We start from the raw sequence: 25,254 nt of genomic DNA on the forward strand, positions 1-25,254 counted from the left end.
GATAGATATTACTACAGGGACACTTGCTCACCTAACTTTATTACTGTTCTATTAATAATAACCAGAAAATAGAAATGCCCTATATGTCCATCAACCACTAAATGGATAATGCAAACTCAGTACATTTATACAGCAACATGTCATTCAGCAGTTAACAAAAATGAAATTTTCAGGTAAATGGAGCTAGAAAAAAAATCATCCTAAATTAAGTAATCCAGACTCAGAAAGACATACATTCTATGTTTCCCTTTATATGTGGATATTGTCCTTTTAATTGTGTTTTGTTTCTTTTATTCCTCTCTCCTACATTACATTCCAACCACAGTATTCTCTCCCTCCAATCTTCTCAATCTTCCCTACCACATCCTCTCTCCCCCAGATCCACTCCTCCTCCATTTTTCTTCAGAAAAGAGCAGGCCTCCCAGGGATATGAACCAAACAACAGCATAACAAGTTACAGCAAAACTAGGCACAGACCTTCACATCATGGCTGTACAAGGCAACCCAGTAGCAGGAAAATGGTCCCAAAAAGAGGCAAAAGTTTCAAAGACATCCCCCATTCCCATTATCATGAGTCTCTTTCTTTTAAGCATTAGATATGTGCTCCATTTAGAATATTCACAGAGATTAGGTAGATCATAAGGAACAAGCAGGCTGGAAGTATCTTCCAAGGAAGGAAAAATAGAGTATAGTATTATATAATGAGATAAAATGGACATTAGAGTGGAGGAGAAAATAGGTAGGGGATGGGAGGGCAAGATGGAGGAGGGATATTTTCTCAGCATCTTGTAAATTATCTCAGCATTTGGAGAAAGAGACGGGGAGGTGTGAAAGAGCTGGACACAACTTTCACACATCACACGGGTGGCAACAAATGTCATGGAAGCAGGAGTAAACACAGAGGTAGAATGTGTAAAGCCAAAAGAAGAACACCGAGAAGAGGGGAAAAGAGGGGCCAGAGGGAAAAGTATTTCCAGTCAACAAGGGGAGGACGCAGAAGTGAGAGCTGAGTTTCCAAGACTGTAAGATAGTATGAAGAAAAGATGTAAAATATTGACAATATACTGGTATTAATAAACATAGAATGGTGATTACTTTATCTGAAGGAGCATATTTTAGAGAGTTGTAGGGAAGTATTGATTAAAATAGGAAAAAGAAAGCTGCCTATCATTTCAAAATTAAATAGGAATTAAAGGAGTAGCAGAAAGATATTTTTGTTTCGTTATTTTTAAAATTTGAATTTTAACTGATATAGAAAAACATACACATTGTGCTTCCTAACTACATTTCATATGATATTTCAATCATGCGGAGATTATGTACTGATAAAGACAGGTTATGCCTCTAAATACTCAAACACTTACTGTTTCTTTCTGGTACACTACATGGTAGGTGCCCGTGGCACAACCTCCTGTGTATTAAGTCTGGTTTTAAAAGAGTCAGCACTGATTGAGGTTACAAAGGTCCAACAGAACAGCAGAGGAGAGAGATCTCAAAGACTGCTCACCTGGTCTCAAGGACGGAATAATGGTGAACAGAGAAAGTATTAGCAGAGTCATGTGGGCATAGGAAAGTCAGAAGACAGAAAGTCTGCAGGGTTGATAATAAAAAATTTCAATCACAGCTCTCAGGTTGGAAGTTGTTTTCCCTATTATGTTTGAGGGCCTGAGGTAGAAGGTCAGAAGTTTAAAATGATTTTTGAAGGAAGAAGTAAAATTTATTAGAGGGGGTTTAAAAAATATTAAAAGACAGCAACAAGGTCCTGGAGCTTTTGGAGCCTAAATGTATAGAGAAATGTCTTCTGAAACTTTTTTATTTTTCCTCCAAAGTATTAAACACATTGGACAAAGATGGAAAATAATAGGCCTGATCCAAGTCTATAGTTTTGCCAGGCAGTGTGTCTTAGTATTCTATTGCTGTGAAGAGAGAACATGAGCACTGCAACACTAACAGAGGCAAACATTTAATGAGGTGGCTTATAATGGTCCAGTCCGTTATCATCATGGCGGAACAGAGCAGCATGCAGGCAGACATGGTGCTGGAGGAGCTGAAAATGCTACATCTGACACAAAGACAACAAGAAGTGAACTGAGACACTGGGTGTGGCTTGAGCATATGAATATACTCTGTAGCCTGAGGCATAGCAAAATCCCAGAATTTGTTTTTGGAGCAGACAGATTGAAATTAGAAAATGCATGAAGAAAATTTACAACTGGGGTTCAAAACTTTTAATGTGCTGATTTTAAAACTCCGTGGTTCTTAAGTAATAAAACCATATCATGTTTTCAAACAATTTGCATTCTTAGACACAATACTCTTAAAATAACTTTTTAAGTGGTTCTCATGATATATAGTCACTCCAAGGCAACTTATAAAATAAAACATTTAATCAGGGGCTTGTGGTTGTGGAGGGTTACTGTATATGACCAACATGGTAAGGAGTTCTTATCTACTTTATTCCTGTGTGTTCTGCACAGGCATGCGCACATGTAATGGTCATGTGTATGAATGTCAAAGACATATGGCTCCTCTATCACTCTCCACCTTACTTTTTTGAGACCAAATGTCTCTCTGAATGAGTAGCTTGCTAAATATTTTGCCTATTTTATTAGACTGGCTAGCTAGCAATCCCTAAGTTTCTTGTTTCTTCCTCTACTCCCTAATTCTAGGGTTATAAAGCCCAGGCAGTCACCCCAAGTCCTCATTCTAATACAAACACCACATTATCTACTGAGTCATCTTCACACCCTCTGTAAGTTATTATCTTAACATATTCTATCTCAGCATATCCTGCATTCATTAACTAATGCAGACCAATAAAAGCAGTAACCTATGCTGCCAGTTGAAGCCAAATCCCTCTTCTCTTGAGCTAATGAAATGTTCAATTGAGAGTTTCTCTAACTGGGATCTATAGCAATGTAGGTTCAGTTTTCTAGAAGAATATTAATTTTTTTCATTTTTCATTAACATTGAAGCTTTTTAAAAATGAATAAGAAGCTGTATTATCTAGGCAATTATTTAAATTAACTGTGTGCTACTTTTATTGTATCATGTAAATTAGGACAATGATGATGTCATGAAACATTGCATCATCAAAAATTTTATTGATGTTAAGTCTCCAAAATGTGATTCAGGAAGTGAAGCATTAAAGAGAGCATGTCACAAAATCAAAGCTCACTGCATTTTTTTCAGTCGTTTAGTTGTAGGAAGACATTATTCACGATGGTAAATTAATATATTAATATATCAAGTAGTTCAATGGCTTATAGGTTTGATTTTTATCTTATTTATCAGATTGATTTGTGTGTGTGTATGTGTGTGTGTAGAAAGAGATAAAAGAGACAGAGATTTAACTGTATATTTAAACAAGCCAGGCAACACCAAAAGAAAGTAAATTTTGGGGAGGGGAGTCATGGACAACTTCTTTAAAAAAAAAAACAGAAGAGAAAACAAACTATCTCTTCTCATTATACATACCAATCCAAGTTCCTACTACATTCCCACCTCCTATTCCATCCACATATGCCCCCACCCCATCTTTATACACTCATCAGAGAAGGTACGGCACATTGCTTTGGGGAAGGTCCAAAGAAGGTTCCTACTATAGCTAGGCTGACCAAGGTATCCATCCAAAGAGAATACATTCCAAAAAAGCCAGTACAAGCAGTAGAGACAAATCCTGGTGCCAATTCCAGTGGCTCCTCTGTCTGCCCCCAGCCATGCAACTGTCAACCACATTCAGAGGGACTACTTTGGTCCTATTCTTGTTCCTTCACAGTCTGGCTGGTGTTAGTGAGCTCCCATTAGCTCAGGTAGACTATTTTTCAGTGGGTGAATTCATAATGGTCTTGACCTCTTTGCTCATATTTTCATTCCTTCCAATCTTCTACTGGACTTTGGCAGCTCAGTTCAGTGCTCTGATGTGAGTCTCTGCCTCTATTTCCATCATCATATGGAAAAACAAAAAGCCAGGCTAGCCATTACAATGTTGTATAATAAAGGAACATCTGGAGGCATCACCATCCCTGATATCAAGCTCTGTTACAGAGCTACAGTGAGGAAAACAGCTTTGAACTGTCAAAAAAAAAAAAAAAAAAAACAGAGATGTTGACCAATAGAATTGAATCAAAGACCAGGATATTAATACATATACATATTAACACCTGATTTTTGACAAAGAAGCTAAAATTATACAATGAAAAAAAAAAGAAAGCATCTTCAACAAATCGTGCTGGCATAGCTGGATATCAACAAGTAGAAGAATAAAAATAGATCCATATCTATCACCATGCACAAAATTCAAGTCAAAATGGATTAAAAACCTCTATATAAATCCAACCACACTGAACCTGATAACAAAGAATGTACAAATTTTATTTAAAAAAATTCGTGTGTCTCACAATTTTGAAGGAAAAAGATTGATAAGGTTGCCAATTAAAAGATTCATTCTCTTAGTTTTTCTTTTTTTTAAAAAATGGTTGGCATAAAACAAACAAACGACATCATCAGAAACTATTCTCGTTTAGGTCAGTTCTGCTCTGACTATTTATTTAAACAAACACCAGCACTTCCACAACAAGATGATTTCTTTGGGCACATAAATCACATTTTGCAGCACTAGACTAAGCTCCCATTAACCTTCAGGATTTTTTTGCTTGGTACATCCAAAAAGTCAATCAACACATATGAAGTATTCATAGAAAACTATCAGGAAAAAAATAAGGAATAAGGAATGGAATAGTGAAGGGTATCACTTTAGTAATTGAATGTTTTCAATAACATTTCATCACCCAAGCAAAGACTCTGTGTAGAATTTAAAAACCAAAAGTACAGGTATAAAACACAAAATAGCACCTAAAAAAGGTAGATACAGTAAGAACTTACCATAAATATTTTATATACTAAATTTCCCATATAAAACACATATGATTATATAGTTTTGTAATATCATGTATGACATGAAAAATAAGCCATCAATTTCCCCTGATCTATAATCTTGACAATAATTCAATTTACTGTGACTTTACATTACTTTAGTCAAATTTATTTTACTTTATGCTACATCTCTACAAAGTGCATAAATATGAACATAAAGTGATACATAATTTTGTGTGATTAATTTAAATAATTTTAATAACATCATCTCCATTGTGTTATTTTATTTAATTAAAAAAAGGCTTATGAAAAATTCTTTGTTTCATATACTCAAAAGGCATCATTATTTTCTTTACTTTAGCCAGTCAGTGTTGCTGAATATATGTTAATGAGCTTTATCCTGTACTTCTTATGACATTTATGTCAGGAAAAACGATTCTCTAATTTCCCATGTTAATTATTAAAGGTCAGAAGCTGAGTTATTGAGGTGTTCAGCTGTACTATTGCTCACTGTGGAGCAGGTACAAGTGCTAATCAACAGAAAAAGGAATAATTATCCCTAACTCTCTCTAATCCTGCTTATAAAAGTATTTTTTTTGCTCATTTTTAACATGAACATCAGCCTATCTTCTTCCTTTATTCTCTAGCAACCACACATCTTCCTCCCCCATTAAACTTATTGTACTTGTAGACCTAGAGCCATGGCCAGCAAAGGCAGTTTTAGCCTCAGTGTATGTAGCAAATCATTGTTAAACATGACAAAGGCATGTCTTGGCAGGATCTTCACAACCTCTGAACACAATCTTGCAGAGGAGACTTTTAGGGATGAAGCACATATTTCCATCTACCTTTCTTGATTCAAATAGTATATGTATTATTGTGGAGGGGGGCTGCTACACCTCAGTTGGCTCTTTCTTCATGATAATAATGTATTCATGCTTTGCTATATATGCCTTTGTTAAGGAGTATCACAATATATTCAACTATTTCTGTGTAATTCTCACCAGCAAAACAATGAAATAATTTGGTTAAGGAATTAGAACGTAACCATTTTTATAATCTCTTTGTCTACTATAATTTATGATATAAAATCAATTTGCACTATAACTCAGAGTACTATTGCACCAAAGAATGTATTGTTTATTTGTAACCAGCCATCAAATAATATTCTATATTCAGAACCCCCTCATTTTAGACTCATTATTTATTGATGTTAATAGAATATAATTATTTAAATGTGAGATATTTAGTTTATTAATGAAATATTCCCTGAAGTTGATACGTATAATTGTTTATCTAAAGCACCTGACTGTAATCTATTTCCCATCTTTCTTTATAAATAATGGTCAAATGGTAGATCTAGGAAGGCCATCTGTAATATTTCTATGTCTGTTTATTGCCGTGTACTGCGCGCCCGTGTCTGTGCTCTGTGCGCTGGCACCCAGTTTGCGAGCTTAGGACAAGAGGGCTGGAGGTTAAAATACACAAAAACACACAGACAGAGAGACAGCCTCACGGGTCATCTTTGAATTCCCCAAGAATGCCCCCTTTACTGTGTTCAGGGGCAGATTATATAGAGATAGCCACGCCCCAGCCAAACCCACCAGAAACCACTCTCCTGCCATCAGGAACTCCTGAAGGTCTCGTGCTCAGAGCAGCTGTAGGCAGTCAGATCAAGGGATTACAAGAAATTTGGGATCTGGGGTCTCACTGCTCCCAACAGCTTATATCTTTTCTCACTTTTTTTTTAGAGCTGGGACCTGTGTTCTTTCACTCCAGCTTCAATGATGCAAATGGCAGTCATGAAGAACAGGATGAAGGTACAATAGGATTTAGGTGGTGGGTTAAATTAAAAGAAACTCAACCACTCTATTAGAGTGTTTTATTTTTATGAGGGAGAAAAGATTGCTTCTGCCTCACTGTTTGAGAGCATGGTAGGGAAAGCATGGCAGCAAGATAGTCTCCTGGCAGGGTAAGCAGGAGTATGGGTTCAGGATCAAATACAATCAAAATTGAATACTAAAATTTTGGCAGCTTGGCCTTCAGACAGCAACATTTAAGAGATTTTTTTCCAAAGGATTACATAAATGCTTTAAAAAGTTAAATTATTGTAACTAGGCATATTATATGTTTATGATGGTGAATCTATCGTCAGTATAGATACGTATGGCAGAAAAAACAAAAATGATTAATAAGTCATTATTCCAATGGTTCTACATGAAAAATTACCTAAAAACAATCAACCCTTTAGAGTGGAAAAATAGGACCTCATATATGGGAGCAAAGGGGGCACATGCAAGTAACTGATAAATCAGAGATATTTGCAAATGTAGCAGATATTGTCAGAAATGCAAGCTGACACAGAAGTGTGGAAGAGCCACTGGAAAGCCATGACGTGGGCTGTCTTTGCATTATCAGACCAGAAAGTCATAATGCAGACGATCTCCACACTACTTCCCCATTATGTCAATGAAAGCTACTGTTCTGGATTATTTAAGGAATGCTTGCCTGCTAGCGTCCTCTTCTGAACCACTGTAATCTCTTCTTATCCCATTTTTCTTGCATACTTCTACAGAGAAGATAAAATGAGTTCTTTAAGCAATCTGAAATTTTCATTCTCCGGGGAATAAATACAGCCTTGATCCTGGTCTGTACATTTCTACATAGTCTGCCTTCCAATCATGACCTTCTACCACTCTCCTCTAGATTTCCCAATAGGCCAGGTCTACTTTAGTTTCAGGGTCTCTGCACAACAAAATTTTCATGTAAATATTCAAATGTTATTCACTACGTTTTATTCATGACTTGGCTCAGTGTTTATCTGGTCGCTGACAAGCCTCTACTTTGGAAATAACTCTCTAAAGGAGCAGCCCAAGTCCCTCTCTAGCCTTTGTTTTTCTTTTATTTTGTTACAGTGAATTATCTTTTTACTTTATAGTGTATTTTCTTAACCACAATGTGTTTACCCTGTGTACAAAGGCAATATCATTCACTATTGGAACTCATAATGTATCCAAACTGCCACTATATGGGATACCTCATGTGTGCTTTGCATAAATACATTTAGTTCATCATTTTAGTCCAGGGTAATGAATCCAAAGGAAAGATGCCCCTGATTTTGTTGAATTGAGTTGCCTGAAGCTCAGAGGTGAGCCATCCTGTAGATAAGTCATGTAGTAAGGTCTACCAATGAATAGGATAAATTCACTAAGAAAATGTAAGAATAGAGACTATGTACTAGTTTTCCAGGTTTTGAAGATGCCAACAGGAAGGAAATGTCCTAAGCAGAGCTTTAAATAGGGCAGGATATTATAGATCTTCAAAGTTAGGGAACAGGGACCGTGTTCACCCCATTAAAAATAAAAACCCTCATGTGGAAATTAAAATGTGGGAGGACAATGATATTTTTAGAAATAATTAATTCTCTTAGTCGCAGACTAGATTTGTCTTTACTTTTTAATGAACGTTATTTAACGTTCTATTCCTGAACTCTCTCAGTGTGTGATATGATCCTTCCTTGTGGGAGGGCTATTCCAGCTACTGTGTAGGTTAAAAGATGAATAAAATACTGCTCTTACCTACAGGATTCTTTTCTCCATTCAAGAGATCACACTGGGACACTAACAAGTGGAGTAAAAATGGGAGAATATTATGGAATTATAATTATGGAATATTCTTTGGAGAAAATTATGAGGAAGGTGCTTTAGGCCTCGCACTGGTAAAATAGTATCTGATGCAGCAGTAAGTGCAAAGAAGATGATTTTTACTCCAAACAGTAATCTTGATTTCACAGATAATGTCATCTCCAAACACCAAGCTGAGAAAATCAAAGGGGTCTGTTGTATTGCTGCTATTTTAGATTGATGTAAAAATAACAGGCAGCTTTCATTTTGAAAAGTGATTCTAAATATTGAAAATGGAAAACTGGAAAATATTAAACCATTGTTTCTTCCTTTTATTAGTTGTTTCCTGTGTTGTCTAGTAAAATTGTACTTATAATTGTTTCCTTTATTTTTGAATAATTTCCAAATCTAACAATTTTTCTTAGTTTTAAAGCGTTTTGGAGAAATTCAAGTTAGTATTTAGCTTGTTATAACTTGTCTTAATGTAAATACAAGTGCTTCTGCTAAAAGTAATTGTGTGTGTGTGTGTGTAAAACACTACATCATAAACTCACAAAGACAAAAAGGACATGAAAAGTTTTTGGATTTGATCACTCAAAATCAATTATCTGCTGCCCTTTAATATTAATGAAAGGATCATCACAGAATTACCATTGTGGGTTCTTTATTTTTGTTTTTCTCTATCTTAAACACTGGAACCCTTGCTTCTTCTCTTAAGATAGTCTATTGGAAAGTATTCATGTCAAAATTGTTTCAACTTTTTTTCAAATTGAAAGAACTATCATTGTGTAGTTTTGTTCATTATTTACTTTAAAAATAGAGAAAAATAGATTCTCAGCTTCAGATTCATAAAATCATGTAAATCATAAAACTTGTTTTAAATATCTTCATCTTCTGTTCTAAGAGCTTAAAAAATTAATGAATCTTTCCCTTAATTCTGAAAATATTTGTTCCCCCGATCTGAAAACATGGCAGTCCAACAATCCTGTACAAATGTGAATAGGTTAAAACTGTGAGGGAAAACTCTTGAAAAAAGGATGTCAAGGGTGGGTCATCTTGGATGAGCAGGCTCAGCTTCATCAACTTTTGGAAAAAATGGCCTTAGACCACAACGTGCAATTGCCACACACACACAACCTTCACCAAAAGGACAAAATCACATAGACATGCAACTGTCAACAGTGTTGGAAAATTATATTCTCACACAGCATGGAGGCAGAGAAATAGCTACAACCACTGTAAAACAACTAATCACCCTTTGCTTGGGACAGAAGTGAACCAAACACCTCATTCCTAAATGCATCCCAATCCAAACGAATACACATCATCACCAAAATTGGCAATGCTCTTAAACACGAACTTCTCAAATAACCAAACCACGATCTCTGGGGATGAAATGAACTGAAAGTTGGAAGAGAAAAATTCTATGTGTAAAATATTATGTCATTCAATTTGTACAATTTGTAAGCATGGGCTTATCTCATGAATGGTCTGTATGCATCAGAGATGAACTCATAACTCATATAGGAACTGGATGAGAAATAACTGAAGGAGAAATAATGAGGTCTTCTGGTAGTTTTGAAATACTGGGCTTCCTGATCTAGTTATATACAAATACTACTTATAAAAAATGTAATGGTATATATGGATACCATCTTATTTTATTTGAATCTATACATGTCATTACATAAAACTGAATGCACTGCACAATGGGAGGAAATACATGAGTGACTGCAATTTCTACATAAATTAGGTTTACTTATCTACCTATCAAGCATGGAAACAATCATTTCTCTTTTAGACATAAACTTTTTGTGCCATTTTAGTATTTATTTGACTTTTAGTATTTACTTGGGTACCTTGAGATAGAAAAAAGATGAAATACTGCCTCCTGAACAGGACCATCACAAGCAGGGAGAGATGTGAACGTATGATACTGTGCCTTTACTTTAGGGTATCTGCTTAAGAATAATATTGGTGCCAATGATGAGGGAGCATCAGACTGCTTTCCCCTGACCTATTTCTGAGAAGATGGATTTCGTATTTTGAAGAGAGTGTTCTGAAGAGCACGGATTTGAGTGGACTTTTTATGAAACACAGCCCATGATTACAGAGTAATTTTTCTGCTAAATTATTAAGTCTTCATAATTACAACTATTGCTATAATTATTGCAAAAATTACCTTTAATAAAGATAATAGGCACTTTGAGGTGGATTAGATCTGGAAAATTTAACACACACTCTGTTTTTATCAATTTCCCTCATATACCTGTGTTCATGAAAAAATTCTCAGGTGTCCTTCATGGAAGGTCACCTTTTTAACCCAGTGAATACACATAAAAATTCATAATTGCTAGCATAGCAAAAAGTAAAATCCACACACAGAGATGAATTCGACGTTAAATTGGTGACATTCTGCATAATGTCACACATGCATTTGATTTCACTGAGGCTTAATATGATAGTCTGTTAACTTGAACATAGTTAAAATGAAAAGAGTACAATAACTATATGCATGTTTGGTGGCATGCAAATTTTTCAGATGCTTATTTTGAAGAACCCAAAAAGAATCTATACATCTTGGAGAATCAAGCAGAACAAAATTAAGTTAGGAAATCCAAATTCTGCCAGTAATGTACACTAAAGAATTCCATTCAAATAAATATAGTAGACATTAAGATTTCAAATGGTAGTACATTCATTTATTCATTCATTCATAGTTCAATAAATATTCCCTATGTGCCTGGCAACATTCTACAGATAAAGCAAACATGTCTCTCCTTAAAAACCTTACATATTACACGTAGTAGCATCATTCAAAAGCATATAAATAAAACTCAAGGAGCAATATTGAGTAAAAAAATGAAATCAAGAGGGGGCTATTAAGCAGTGTGGACAAGAACACGTGCAGTTAATATGGTCAGGGAAGATCTTAAAGATGATAAAATAGAACAGACATAGCATGAGACTTAAGACACCAGAGAGGGTAAAACTCATTTCAAGTATAAAAGAAGCACCTGAACTAACCAGGAACTTTTACTAGACCCTATTTACTTCTGACCACATTAGGTAATACTGTGGTTTTGAAAAGTGTCTGTCAAAGATATCCGCATCAAGACTGAGCCTCTGAGCCATAGGAGGCGGGGCTTCCTTGGGTCACTAAGGTTTGTGTCTACAGAAGAGGTGACTGTCCTTTGCCTTTTCCCCTTTTTTCTGCTTTCCAGCCATGAAGTGAGCACTTTGCTTCACCACACCATGGTCTCCACCACTGTCATTGCCACACAGGCCCAAAGAAATAGACCCACACGATCTTAAATGGTAGCCCAAAATAAACCTTTTGTCTTTATGAATTAGTTATCACAGTGTCTACCTGGAGAGATGGCTCAGTGGTTAAGAGCCCTGGCCATGCTTCTAGACACCTCAGGATCAACTCCTACTACAAGAATGGTAACTCACAATGGCCTGCCAATTCCAGTTTGAGAGGACCGGATATGCCCTCTTATAGACTCAGAAGGCATATATGTGCACCACCCACATGCTTGATAAAGACAAAAAATAATAAATTAGTTAGCACAGGTAATTGATACTACTGAGAAATTAATAGCAAACACCAATGCTTCTCCACACTTTCCCCACAGAGAACAGAACCTAGGCCTACTCTGACTCTTATATAACAGCTGAATTTTAATTTGTATGTTTTCCCAGCACTGGGCAGTAAGACATTTGTCCAGTTATGGTATCCTTTATTCCAAACAAAATTTGACAATACGAAGGTAAACATTTACTGAATGGAGGCCTGACCTTAAACAGGGCTCTCATCCCTGGACAAATACTTTAGCAAAGGGCTGTTGAAATTAATCAGACGTTCAGATAACAGCCATTTGGAAAGGCTCTGACCCCACCTTTAAAACTATCAATCTTTCTTATCACCGAGGAGTGTTAGCCTAAAATTTGCAGTTTATTAATTAAATAAAAAACATTAAGACACTTGAATCAAGTTTTACCTATTCAAAATGCCAAGTGAAAATGAATCAAGGTATCTGAATTGAGTCCTGGTATGATTGTTCCTTCTGTTTGTTCTCAACGGCATTTCTCATTAAACCTTTCTCTGTCTTTCTCACTTAGTAAAATAGAGATTTCAGGGAGCTGGGAGCAGGTAATCAAAGCAAGAGAACAATGCCTCTCTGTCTCGGTGGAACAGTTCTTCCTTTAATACTTTGGAGAAGAAAGCCCAGAGAATCAGAGGCCGACAGCAGCTGAGAGGAACAGCCCTCTTAAGTACTTTCATATCAGGCTGAACTGAAACCCGTGAACTAGCGCAGAAGTCAAAAGAGTCTCAGAGTCCAGACTCGGTATGTGGAAAGGAGATGAGTTAGCAGAAAGATTTTGAGAAAAACATGTGCACGTGACAATCTTAAACAGTTACGTAATTTAAAGAGAAAGCAACAGAAACGGATACCACGCTTATTGCTTAAGATTTCCTTAAAGATTTTTCTTTGACTCTAATGTTTATATGCTCATCAAATTGAATATGCTAACAGAGATAATACTTTAACAATGCATGAATACACATTGTATTCTGCACAATCTAACATCAATTAAAATGTGCATTTATCGTAAGCTTTCAAATTTGCAAATTTGAGCGTGTGGCAATGTGCCAGAATCTCAGGAATACTTTTTCAGCCACAGATAATGCCTCTTCCAAAATGTGAAAATGCAAACCTATAATAAAAGGTGCAGTACTTCAGACAGTTTCTATTTCCTCTCACATTAGCACTGTGACTCATAAATTATGCACACAATGACTCCAGAGTCAACCCTGCATGAAATTTCATCTCACAAATACAGGTTTTTCTAATTTCAGAACAGCAACCAATACACCAAATCATATAGCACAGCCCTCCTTTTTGGTTTTATTTTTGGCCATGTCTTGGCCTACTCAGCCTGTAATGTCTTTTTAGCTAGACTGAAATTCCTTTAAGTTCTAGAGTGGTAGTTCTCAACCTGTGAGTCACAACCCCTCACACGGGCTACATATCAAATATCCTGTATATCAGATCTTTACATCACAATTTATAATCGCAGCAAAATCATAGTTATGAAGTAGCAACAAAACAGTTCTATGGTTTGGGGTCACCACATCACGAGGAACTACATTAAAGGGTTGCAGAATCGGGAAGGTTGAGAACCATTGTACTATTATGAAGTAGACTCTTAATTGATAATGTAAAACCAAGAGGACAAAACGTTGTGTCCCCGTTTCCTGATATTCCATTAATGAAACCTAAGTTTGGCCAATTGGCGGGCTCATCCAGCACTGCACAATCTAGGGAAATTTTGCCAACACAGCAATGTTTGGGTCCATATTTATTCATCAGAACCCAGGTATGATTGCTACTTGCAAGTAGAGGTCAGGACATCCCTAAACATATTCCACTCTGAAGATGAAGCCGCCACCATTGAAAAATTTTCTGATTCAAAATGTCAATAGTGACATAAAAAATTATGTCCAACAGTTATATTTCCCCTTAAAAGATCATATACAGTGAAATGCCAATAAAAGCAACACATATATAGAAGGACTTGCCACACAATTCCCCCTTTTCTGTTTAAATAAAAAGGAAGCCTTTAACTTTCACACAGAAAAATTACATACAAAAAAAAACAGTTATCAAGCAAGAATTACAGTTATAATATTTATATCTATTTTATCTTTTATTATAACTAAGGAAAACTATAATTTTAACTATCTATTCTTCAACTCCATCAAAGACTTCAGAAGGATACAATATTACCTAAGTAAACAGAAAGTACATTGTAAGCAACTTCCAAAACTCTAGAATTGACAGAGACATCTTGCTGCCTGGACAGTCACCCAAAGTTCTTCTGTACTGTTGGGGCATCCATCTTCAGCCTACAGGCCCATAGTATGTGGCAGACTTTTCCATGAAGCAGGAAATTTCAAAGACAGTTCCGCCTATATTGGCGTTTACCAGTCACTTTCTTCTGTGTCCTGCAGAATGTCTGGCAGACTCTTTCATGAAGCAGGAACCCCTAAAGACCGTCTCACTTTAGGCAAGTTTAGCACCACTCAAATATCTTTGTAATTATTTCTGGGACTTTATGTCCACTTTGATGATAACATAAAAATGTATTACCATCCATTTGTCAACATTATGGTCCACCTAAGAACCACACATAGAAGTAGCACCACACATAAAAAGAGTAAGTGGGACAAAGTAATGAAGATTTGCAAAGAGCTTCAAAGGCACAAATGGTGATGACTCAGCGTATAAAATATTAGCAACACAAAAATGATGATCTGAGTTCATGTCCCCAGCAACTACTTAAAAGTCAGGTATGTTGGCATATGTCATGTCTAGGACACACCACCAGAACAAAGGAGATAAGCAGGTCCCAGGAGCTCAGTGACTATCAATTCTAGCCAAAACAGTGATCTTCAGGATCATCCCGAGATTCCCCTCTCAAAAAATAAGGTGAAGAACAGAGGAAAACACCAAAAGAAACCTCAGGGTTCCACACATGCGTGTGTACCTACAAACCCACGTGCATACACATCTATACACCACATACAAGAAGAAAGAGTAAGGTGAAAAGAAAGAAAACATTGTACAAATGACTAAGAATATTAGAAAATAAAAGTTGGACATGATGCTGTGGCTTGATTTCAAAGTGTCTTGTATGCCATGGGAATCAGGGTTTTACTCACCAAATGACAATATTTTATAAGTATATTTTAATTAAAATATAATTACATCACTTCTTCCCTTCCCATTCTTTTCTCAGCCTCTCCAAAGCATCCCATTAAAGAAGAAACCCACATTGAGCATCTTTGTCAGTTTATACATCTGAAAGGAGATTAATATTCATAATATACAAAGAACTCAAAAACAAGGAGGCAAGAAAACAAATGAGCCAATTAAAAATAGGCCACGAAACTCAACAGAGAGTTCGCAAAGGAAAACATAAATATGGCTAAGAAATAAATTTAAAAGTGTTCAACATCCTTAGCAGTTAGAAAAATGAAAATTAACTTGAAGTTTTAAGGAAAAGGAGAAAGAAGAAAATTTAGATGATGATCTAAACTGGACAGAGCCAGGTGAGAAGGAACATGTGTAGCAGGCCATCTATCACATAAAAATGAGAAGTGGCCTCTTTAGTTCTCGTGGTGACAATAACAATAGACAGCAAAGGACAGAAGAGCATTTAAAAGTATTCTGAACATTTGCTTGCCTTCCCAAGTACAATGAGTCCCTTCCAGTACTATAAAATATGAATTGAAGGATTAAAATAATCAAAATTTGCTCACATATAAATATGTGTTTAATTCTAAGTTTATAAAAAATCATTAGCGCATGTCAAGATATTTAAATGGCTATATAATGAGAACATGTTGTAGCTATATAAACTTCTTTATACTAACCAACATGGCGAGAAAGTTTGTGACATTACCTGCTCCAAGACTTCCTTATAGGTGATAGTTGCTTTAGTGTTTGTGACAGGACTGTCATAGATGATTGCAGTCTTATCCCCTTGGCCATTTTCAATGTGCCGATCAATAGCATTGTAACAAATATTGAGCATCCCTTCCACAAACCTGAAACACATTGGAAAGAAAAATGAGCGACTCTTTTCACAATATATATATTGTTTAACCACTTTGCTCTGTACCTAGCTGCTATAGATGTCCGTAGGACGATACTTCCTACAGCCCTTCATGCTGGGAAAGGATGATGGTAAAGCACATATTTAATATGACACCCAGAGAACATTTGTACTTTAATAAATATAGATTTATATTCATGTATAATGAAAAAACACACTTGGCACTTTCAACTGACAGCTCTGTGTATATTATTGCTTAAGATGAAAGGGGAGTCTACAGTACCAGAGGAATATATTTATAGAGGTAAAATGAATCCTATGTAAGTGGAGTGCCGAGGCAATAGAGATTATGAAAAGGGAGCTGGAAGATGTCTGGTGGACATTCTGCTAGCTGGGACAGATAGACAAACACTTAAAAAGCTAGTTCTTTGAAATATATTGTCACAGTTAGCTTCGTATGTCAGCTTGACACAACTGGAAAGAGAGAGATTTCACTGAAGCATATTTTTCCATTGGATTGTCTTATTTACATGTCTTTGGGACATTTATAAATTATTAATTAGCAGAAGTGTTTCCATCCCACTGTGGACTGTACCATCCTTGGTCACATGGGCCTGAACTGTATACAAAAACAAGCAAGGGGAAACAAAGCTAATAAGTAGAATTCTTCTGCAGTCTTTCCTATAATTCTTAGCTGCAAGTTCCTGCCTTGGCTCTCTACATGATGGACTGTAACCTATATCAATCCTAACCTTTCCAGAGGCCGCGTGGCCAGTGAGGCAGGTAGTTGATCTTCAGACCTTCACTTGTTTTCATCTCTTCTAAACCCAATCCCCCGGTCTCATGCTCAGCTCTGTGGAAGACTGTTAGCTGTGGCCTTTTCCTGTTCTCTGCCTTCATTCCCAGGGCACTAAACAGATCCTGGTGTCACAACTGGCTTTCTTCCCTCCTGTGGACCCCTTCAAGAACCCCCTTCTAGCCGATCTCCCCACTTAAGCATCAGCTCCCAACTCAAAGAAACATTTTAACAAAACTCTAGTGGTCACACCTGCCGGAATCTCAGAATCATTCTCTACCTGGCAATCCACAGTCACCACACTCTACTTAGATCCAGAGAAGGAAAGGGTAACAAAGGTACGTAATACCAACCCAACAAAAACAAGACCAGATATCAGCACCTAATTTTTAACCAATAAAAACCAGATGTGTAGAAGCTGCAGAAAAACATAACAGCTACAACAGAATGTCCTCCAGGAAAGCCCAACATCCCTACTGCTGCAGGTCATGAGAAATACAGCATAGACAAAGCACAAGACAAGGTTTTCCCAGTAGCCTTTAAGAACATGTTAAAGGCTCTTAAAGAGAAAATGGATTAATTCCTTAAAGAAGTTCACAAAAACACAGACAAACAGCAGGAAGAAATGAAAACAGCTCAAGACTTGCATGTAAAAATAGACATTCTACTGTTTGCCTTGCATGACAGAATGCTGGTGTCCGATTGAACCCCCTCCACATAGTGATCCCATAAAATAGAACTGGATTAGAACTCACAAGGATGAAAGATTTATGGCGGCAGAAACCTGGCAAATCTACTAGTGGGTGGGAGACTGTGGTGTGAGACAGACAGATATGCCTTGTGGAGTGAGCTTGGGTACAGAGTTTATTTAATGGGTATTGAGAAGGCTATAAGGGTAAGGGGATTGTGGATGGAAGAGAGAAATATATCTATATCCATATTTCTATCTATCTCTATCTATATTTATATCTATATCTATCTATTTATCTATCTAGAGAGAGAGAGAGAGAGACAGAGAGAGAGAAAAGGGAGTAGGGAGGAAGGAGGGTAGTCTTCAGAAGAAGGAAGGACAGAAAGAGAGAGAGAAGAGGAGGAGCCAGATCAGCTTGCCTTGGTGGAAAGGGGGAGATTGGAGGTGGGCAGAACTTACTTTTAAAGGGACAGAGTACCCAGGGGACAGGGAAGGTCAGCAGAATTATAACTATAATTTAAAAAATAGAAAAAAAAAGAAAACTTAAACTGGGAGAAGACTGAAAATGAAAAAATAAAGCAGGATTTTCAACAGACATCGCCTCAGAATAAAAGGATGGAAATGATATGCCAAGAAAATGAGCCTAAGAGTTCCTAGTGTAGCCATTTTAATATCCGACAAAATAGGCTTCGACCCAAACTAATCAGAAGATATATAAAAGGATGTTACATCCTCATCAAAAGAAAAACCCGCCAAAAGGACATTGCAATTCTGAAAATCTATGCAGCAAACTAAAGGGTATTCCAGTTCATAGAGAAACACTACTACAGCTTAAATCACATATTAACTCTCACACACTGATAGTAGGAGACTTCAATACTCCACTCTTGCCAAGACACAGGTCATTCTGAGAAAAACTAAACAGAAATGCTGGACCTAACCGACATTATAAGCCAACTGGACCAAACAGATATTTATAGAACATTTTACCCAAACCCAAAAGAGTATACCTTCTTCTCTCCACTTCATGAAACTTTCTCCAAAATTAACCACATACTTAAGACACAAAGAAAGTCTCACCAAAAAAAGTTTTAAATAATACCCTGCATCCTATCTGATCACCATGGATTAGGGCTGGATATCAACAACAGAAAGAACCGAAAAATTACAAACTCATAAACCTGGACTACTCACAACTGTACGAAAAATGGGACAAAAAAGATATAAAGAAGGAAAGTAAATACTTTCTATAAATGGATGAAAATGAACACAAAACATACCCGAACTTATGGGATACAGTAAAGGTGGTCCTAAAAGGAAAGTGCATCAGAAGGGGTCCTTAGCTCAAAGAAGTGGACACATGCTCTGATCACTAACCCACAACCATCTCCAAGTGGATAGTCGCTTGCAAATAAAAATTGGCTTTCTTCGGAAGAGTGCTGCTGGGGAAACAGGCTACTCTAAGGGCAGGATATTAGCAGAGACTGTTTTGTCATTCAAAGTATTGTGTGCTTAGCCTATCACAATGTCAGCACACAAAGGGCCGGAACTTCAGTGTACAAGTGAGCAAAATGTAGACTCGGTAAACCTTTTGGAAACACTAAACAGTATTGTTGTTGTATATGAAAAGTTTGATATGTCCCAAGTGGAACACATACAGAAGGAATTGAAAGTATTCCACCCATAGTTGTATATGAAGTGATATTTAAAGTAATTAAATATCATTCCTCAAGTTTTGGGATAAAATCTTGGGTTTTGGATGACATAAATAACTGACTTGTCTACCCTGCTTCATTTTTCATCAACTGATTTTATGCAATCAAATTAAATTGATTTAAATATAGGTAGCACCTTAAATCCAATCATCAAATAATTCCATGTCTGCACTTCATTTAGTACCAACCAACCGTAAGGATTTCCATAGCTCTACATCTGTTTTTCTATAATGGTACTTGCCACATTATATTAACAGTGATCTGCTTTATCTTTCCTTTGTTACACTATAAACTACCTGAGAGCTGAGACCATGGCAGCCTCCTAACCCAGTGATCTCCTGTGTGTTTTCTACTCACTATGGGCTCAGTGAGCAGCTGACAAAAGAGTGAATTAAAATACCATTAACTCTTCACGTTACACATCCAGGTTAACTACCCCCTTTTAAAAATCAAGTGAACACTGACTTAGGGACACCAAGGGTGTTTATTTAGGAACCGCAGAAAGTCATGTTTGAAATCAAAATATTTAGACATCTAGACTGGTGTCATTGTATATATTATATCTCGCTATAGCCTATTTAAATATAATTTTCAATATTCTGGGTTTTGCTGACACGGTGTGGGTGGAAAGGCAGACACTTCATTCCCATCTTAAGTCTAAATTCTGATTAATATTAGGGTTTCTTGATACCCCTGGGAGATGAGCTGGGGTAAAAGGTCAAGCTTCAACCATGTTCTCATTCTCCATCCACGGTGAGAAGATGGGAGTTTCCACAGTACTTTCTATCTTTTGACCTCCTTAGTTTAACAAGAATGAACATTCTAACTAGCTCAAAACTTATCAAACATCAGTTGGGAAGTCAGTCCTGTTGGGTTGTTTCCTTATAGCCTGATCTCCCCACCCCCAAAATGACCAATTGATGCCTGCTGTGCTCTGCTTTTCCTGGTGAGAACTGTGTTAGAACCAATGATTTCTGTGGTGTTGGGAAGGATTAGGACACTTGTCATTTAGCATGTTCTGTACAGGCAGGGTTTTCTTTTCCTGCTGCTTTTTCCCAAGAGAAAATCTTTGGTTGTAGCTCATTTTTAAGTGTGTGTTCCATAGTCCTTCCAGATTGTCAGCTTCTGCAGCATCCAGACTGGGTTATCGAAGCACAAAGAAAACCCAGAGACCTCATTTCTATGTCATTTCTCATGTTCCCTGAATTCTTAGTTGGCTGCCCTCATCTGTCAGCATTCCTCTTATCTATGCTTGAAATATAAAATTCTATGTGTATCATTGTGTTTAACATAAAGAAAAGGAGAAGTATATTTTCTACTTGGAATCAAAACCAAAAGGCCCTAGTTTTATTTAATCTTTATCCTCGGGCCAATTCTTCACATACACAAACTCATTAAAACATCTAAATGTTGGTGAGATGGCTCAGGAAATAAAAGCCTCATAGCCTATTAGTCCCCAACACACACGGACAAGACAGTCGTGTATCTGCAATCATGGTACTCCTAAGGGAAGATTCAAGGCAGAGACTGTAGGACTGTCCAGAAACTTGTGGGCCAGCAAGCCTGGGAAAAGCAAAAATAAAACAAATCCTGCCTCATCAACAAGGCAGAGGGACTCGAGGTGTAGCTCTTTTGGTAGTATGATTATCTAACAGGCAAAAGGCCCTTGATTAGATCTCCAACATGGCATGGTGACATGTTCATGTCATTCCGTCACTCGGGAGGTGGAAACAGGAGGAATAAACAGTTAAGTTCATCCTTGGCTGCATATTGATTTCAAGCCATTCTGGGCTATATGAGACACTCCTGTCTCATAAACATAAGTAAGGTAGAAAAAGAGAGGCAGCTTCTAAAAATTACTATTTGTGCTCTCACATGTGCAAACTTAGACACACACCTATAAATACACACAAAGACACTAATAATAAAAATGATAAAAGTCCCTATGAAGAAGGCACCATCATTACTAATCACATTTTACGTAAAAGGGAACTAGTGGAAGCTTAAAGAATACCAAGCCCTTCAACATTGCCTGACTTTTATATAATGTTCACAGAATTTGGATTTTTGCCTATTGTTCACAACTTATGAATAGCTTGATATTTGCATTATTAACACTGCTCTTTGAAGAATATGCTTAAAGAAATTTAGGAAAGAATAAGGTCCTTTCGGGCAGTTAGAGAGGAAATCCAAAGATGAGGAAGGACTGAGCTGCACAGGTGAAAGAAGCCCATGGCTCTTAGGAGTTACAGCTACTGAGTCCTTCAACACAAACTGGCCAGACACAGAGATGGATAGACTGCGGATGACTGGACCAAGTGAACTGTGAGAGGCTTTTCAGCTCGAAGATTTGATTAGCCTACTATGACAAGATGCTTATTTCTCTTTAAATCAAATCATCTCAGTAAAGGTCAATTGAAAACCTATGTGCTGTGTCTCTACTGTCACTTCTAAGTCTCTGGGTAGATTTTAAATGAGTCTCTCCAGATTACTAATGCTCTAAAAATTACACTTTAGAGTATTTTTTTATCTTTCAATGTGTAAATATGGCTCACTGTACAGATAATGGGTTACTATGACTTTGTATTTAACATTGCACCTTGAGCCTCCCAAAGATCTGAAATTGTTTTTTAAAGCATGTTGAATGATGGCATAATCTATTCAATCTCTACTCCACGATAAAGCTAAAACTGTGAGCCTGGAAATTGCCTTGCACGAAATCATCATTATTGTAAATTATCTTAGGATGAAGTATCCTGTAGAGACATATTAGCCATGCTGTTTATCTCAAATTATAGCTTCTGGTTGGAGTCCTATAGTTCAGCGTGTGTATACATACATAAAAGTCAGATAATCCAATTGGTTTCTGGAAATGTCAAACTGGTTTACATCACCAACAACATTACCTGCATTTTCACTTCATCAAATTCCTCCAAATACAGCTTATTCTCAATTTCTTTTAATACAATTTTTTTTTTGTTTGCTTTTTTCAAGACAAGGTTTCTCTGTATCTTTGGAACCTGTCCCGGAACGAACTCTTGTAGACCAGACTAGCTTCAAACTCACAAAGATCTGCCTGCCTCTGCCTCCCAAGGGCTGGGATTAAAGGCATGTGCCACCACCGCCCGGCTAATACAAAAATTTAAAAATAATTTTAATTATTTATTTGTTGCTAGACTTAAGCAGATCAACATAGTGATTTTTGAAAATACTTTCTTTAGAATATTGAACTTACATTTGACATTGCTCTAGATGATTTTTTCAGCACATTGATTAATTTTAATATGTGATGTTTTCTAACACAAAAGCATTTTAAAATTGTATATATACAATAAATAATTTTGTCATATCTTCTGTGACATTTCGCTAAGATGATTCATACAGTATGCTTCTTATTTAATATGTTATATAAATCCAAATTGTCTAGTATTTATTAATATGGAAAAGATGCAATTTGTACACGATAGCCAATATATGTTACATGCCACCTATGCATTATATTATTTATTGTATATACATACACATACTGCATAGCCTTACATACATGTGGAAACCATTATTTTACATGTCAATAACTGTTTTCCAAGCATCACTTTTTAAATAATTTTTAAGCACTCTTTCTTGGTCCTCTTCTCTTCCCATGCATCAGTCTTTTTAGTAACATAAATTTTCTAACCCAACTGCTGGAATGTTCTCTCAGTAGGGATTTAGGAATTGATCTCTCTTTTATACTGATTCAGCTTTCAGTTCTGTTGAAGAAAGGAAGAAGGCTTCCATATCCTTTATGATAATTACTGACCCCAAATTCCTTTCAGAGAAAGTGGACAGAAATCTGAATGTGCTTCCTAGTAAAACTGAATAGTCCAAAAAAAAGTATAGAACTGAAACTAAATTAATATTGATTAGAAAGTTCAGTTTGGTGTTACAGTTTTACTTCAAATGTCCGATGTCGTGGGTTTTTCTGTAGCAAGAAAGCAAATGTGAGATTGCTAACAACAGTGGCATAATAAGTAATGCTGACACCACTGGTTCAGGTCAGAGGTAGCTTTTTGATATCTGATGTAAATGGGAGAAAAACATTGTCAAATCCAAAATAAATGACATATGTAACAGAAACAGTATCTCATACTGCAGAACAATTCCACGTGTAAATTTATGGGTTATTTCTTTAAAACAGAAAAATATCTAAAATGCTACAAAAAGAACTGCATCTCAATAACCCTCTCAAACAACTCTAAAATCAGACAGATGGATATTGGATAAATGTTTAAGGACAACTGACTCCTTCTCCAATGTGCACACACACGCACACACATACACACACACAACATATCATATCACATAAATATAAAAATGTTTTCTGGCAGGGATCAGGGTTTTATTAATGAAATACAGGAGTTTCTGAATTCAGAAAGCTATAAAATACTTAACATATATAGAATAGAATTAACAGTAATATAATACCACATGGCCTAAAATCTTCTCTAAGATTCTGAAATATATTGTTGAAGTCTGCATTTTGACACGCATATGAATATATGCATATATGTGCATAGATAATTAAAATATTAGAGAAACAGATAAATTAGACAGACAGGTAGATGATAGATGCATAAATAAAATATACATACATACACACACACATAAAGACTGGGTTTGAGGAAAACATTTTCAAAATAAATTGCATGAGAAAGGATATATTGTAATTTCACTAAGATTTACAGTATCTGTATACATTAATTAATTAAAAATTAGAACCTCCACTGGGCAGTGGTGGCACATACCTTTAATCCCAGAACTCAGGAGGCAGAGGCAGGTAAATCTCTGAGCGTTCAAGGTCATTCTGGTCTACAAAGTAAGTTCCAGAACAGTCAGAATTGTTTCACAGACAAAAATTTTCTCAAAAAAAAAAAAAAACCCACAAAAAACTAAAAAAGAAAAAAATGGAACGTCTAAACAATATTTCTTGAAAAAATACTAACAATGAGTACAAAATACGATTTTCCTATTTTAGCGTCAATCGGGAAGATGAACATTAACATAATGAGATGTCATTTCTCTTCCTGGACTGATGCAAAGATGTTGTGCGAGTAAAGAGAGAGCATCTGTGTCATCAACCGGTTTTCCGGTTAGGATAAATGACAGGCATAAAGCTCTCCATAGCCAGAGATAAACTTGAGGATAAATGAGCCATGCCTTAGCGATTCTAAACAAGGAAGATTTGAAGGCGGCTTCATTTCTCGCAGTGACACTTTCTCTAGCCAAAGTACAGGACTCTTAAAGTGTGTCCGTTTGCCAAATAGAAAAAAGCTTTCAATTGCAATACTTTATACTTTAAGAGGAATTCATCAGCACTAAAGTGAAATCTCAGGCCAGCCAAGCCTGCGGTCACTGCAGAAACCTGTGTTGCCCTGTGTCTTCAGGGATCTGTCAAAAGAGAAAGCCCTTGAAATTCTTTCTGTAGTTTTCTTTTTCTTTTTCTTTTTTTTTTAATATTTTAAAAATTTGCATGAGTGTTTTCCGGCATATATGCATGAATGCTACGTGTGTGTCTGGTGACTGTGGATGCCAGGAAAGGGAATCAGACCCCTGGTACTGAGTTACAGGCAGCTGTGAGGAACCACGTGGGTGCTGGGAACTGAAACCATGTCCTTGCTAGGGCCTGAAAATTAACAGGATGGGCTGCTTTTAGTGGCGACATCTAGTGAGACAACAGTATAAATAGGGCAAAGAATGGCTTCTGTAGGGGAAGTTGGCTCTGAAGCAGAGGCTCTTGTTTGAGACTGGTGTCCTCATGCTGGGACAAGATAGATATGTGTGAGCTTCCTCTCCAAAGCCCAAGCACTCTGTTAATAAACAGAAAGCCACCAAAGGACTTTCTCCAGGGAGCAAAAGCTGTTCAGAAATGGATTTGAGGGCAAACTCCTG

At 36.6% G+C, this 25,254-nt stretch overlaps 1 protein-coding gene across 1 annotated transcript in view; it reads right to left on the minus strand.

The window, feature by feature from the left end:
- The window catches only part of Acss3 (acyl-CoA synthetase short chain family member 3), a 150,846-nt gene that overhangs the window by 104,082 nt on the left and 21,510 nt on the right, over window positions 1-25,254 (minus strand). Inside the window, exon 2 of the mRNA XM_057758186.1 lies at window positions 15,972-16,116. Within this exon, the coding sequence (XP_057614169.1) occupies window positions 15,972-16,116 (145 nt within the window). The remainder of the gene's footprint in view (window positions 1-15,971; window positions 16,117-25,254) is intronic.

The sequence above is a fragment of the Chionomys nivalis genome, chromosome 25 (assembly GCF_950005125.1).
Source record: "Chionomys nivalis chromosome 25, mChiNiv1.1, whole genome shotgun sequence".
Classification (NCBI taxonomy): domain Eukaryota; kingdom Metazoa; phylum Chordata; class Mammalia; order Rodentia; family Cricetidae; genus Chionomys; species Chionomys nivalis.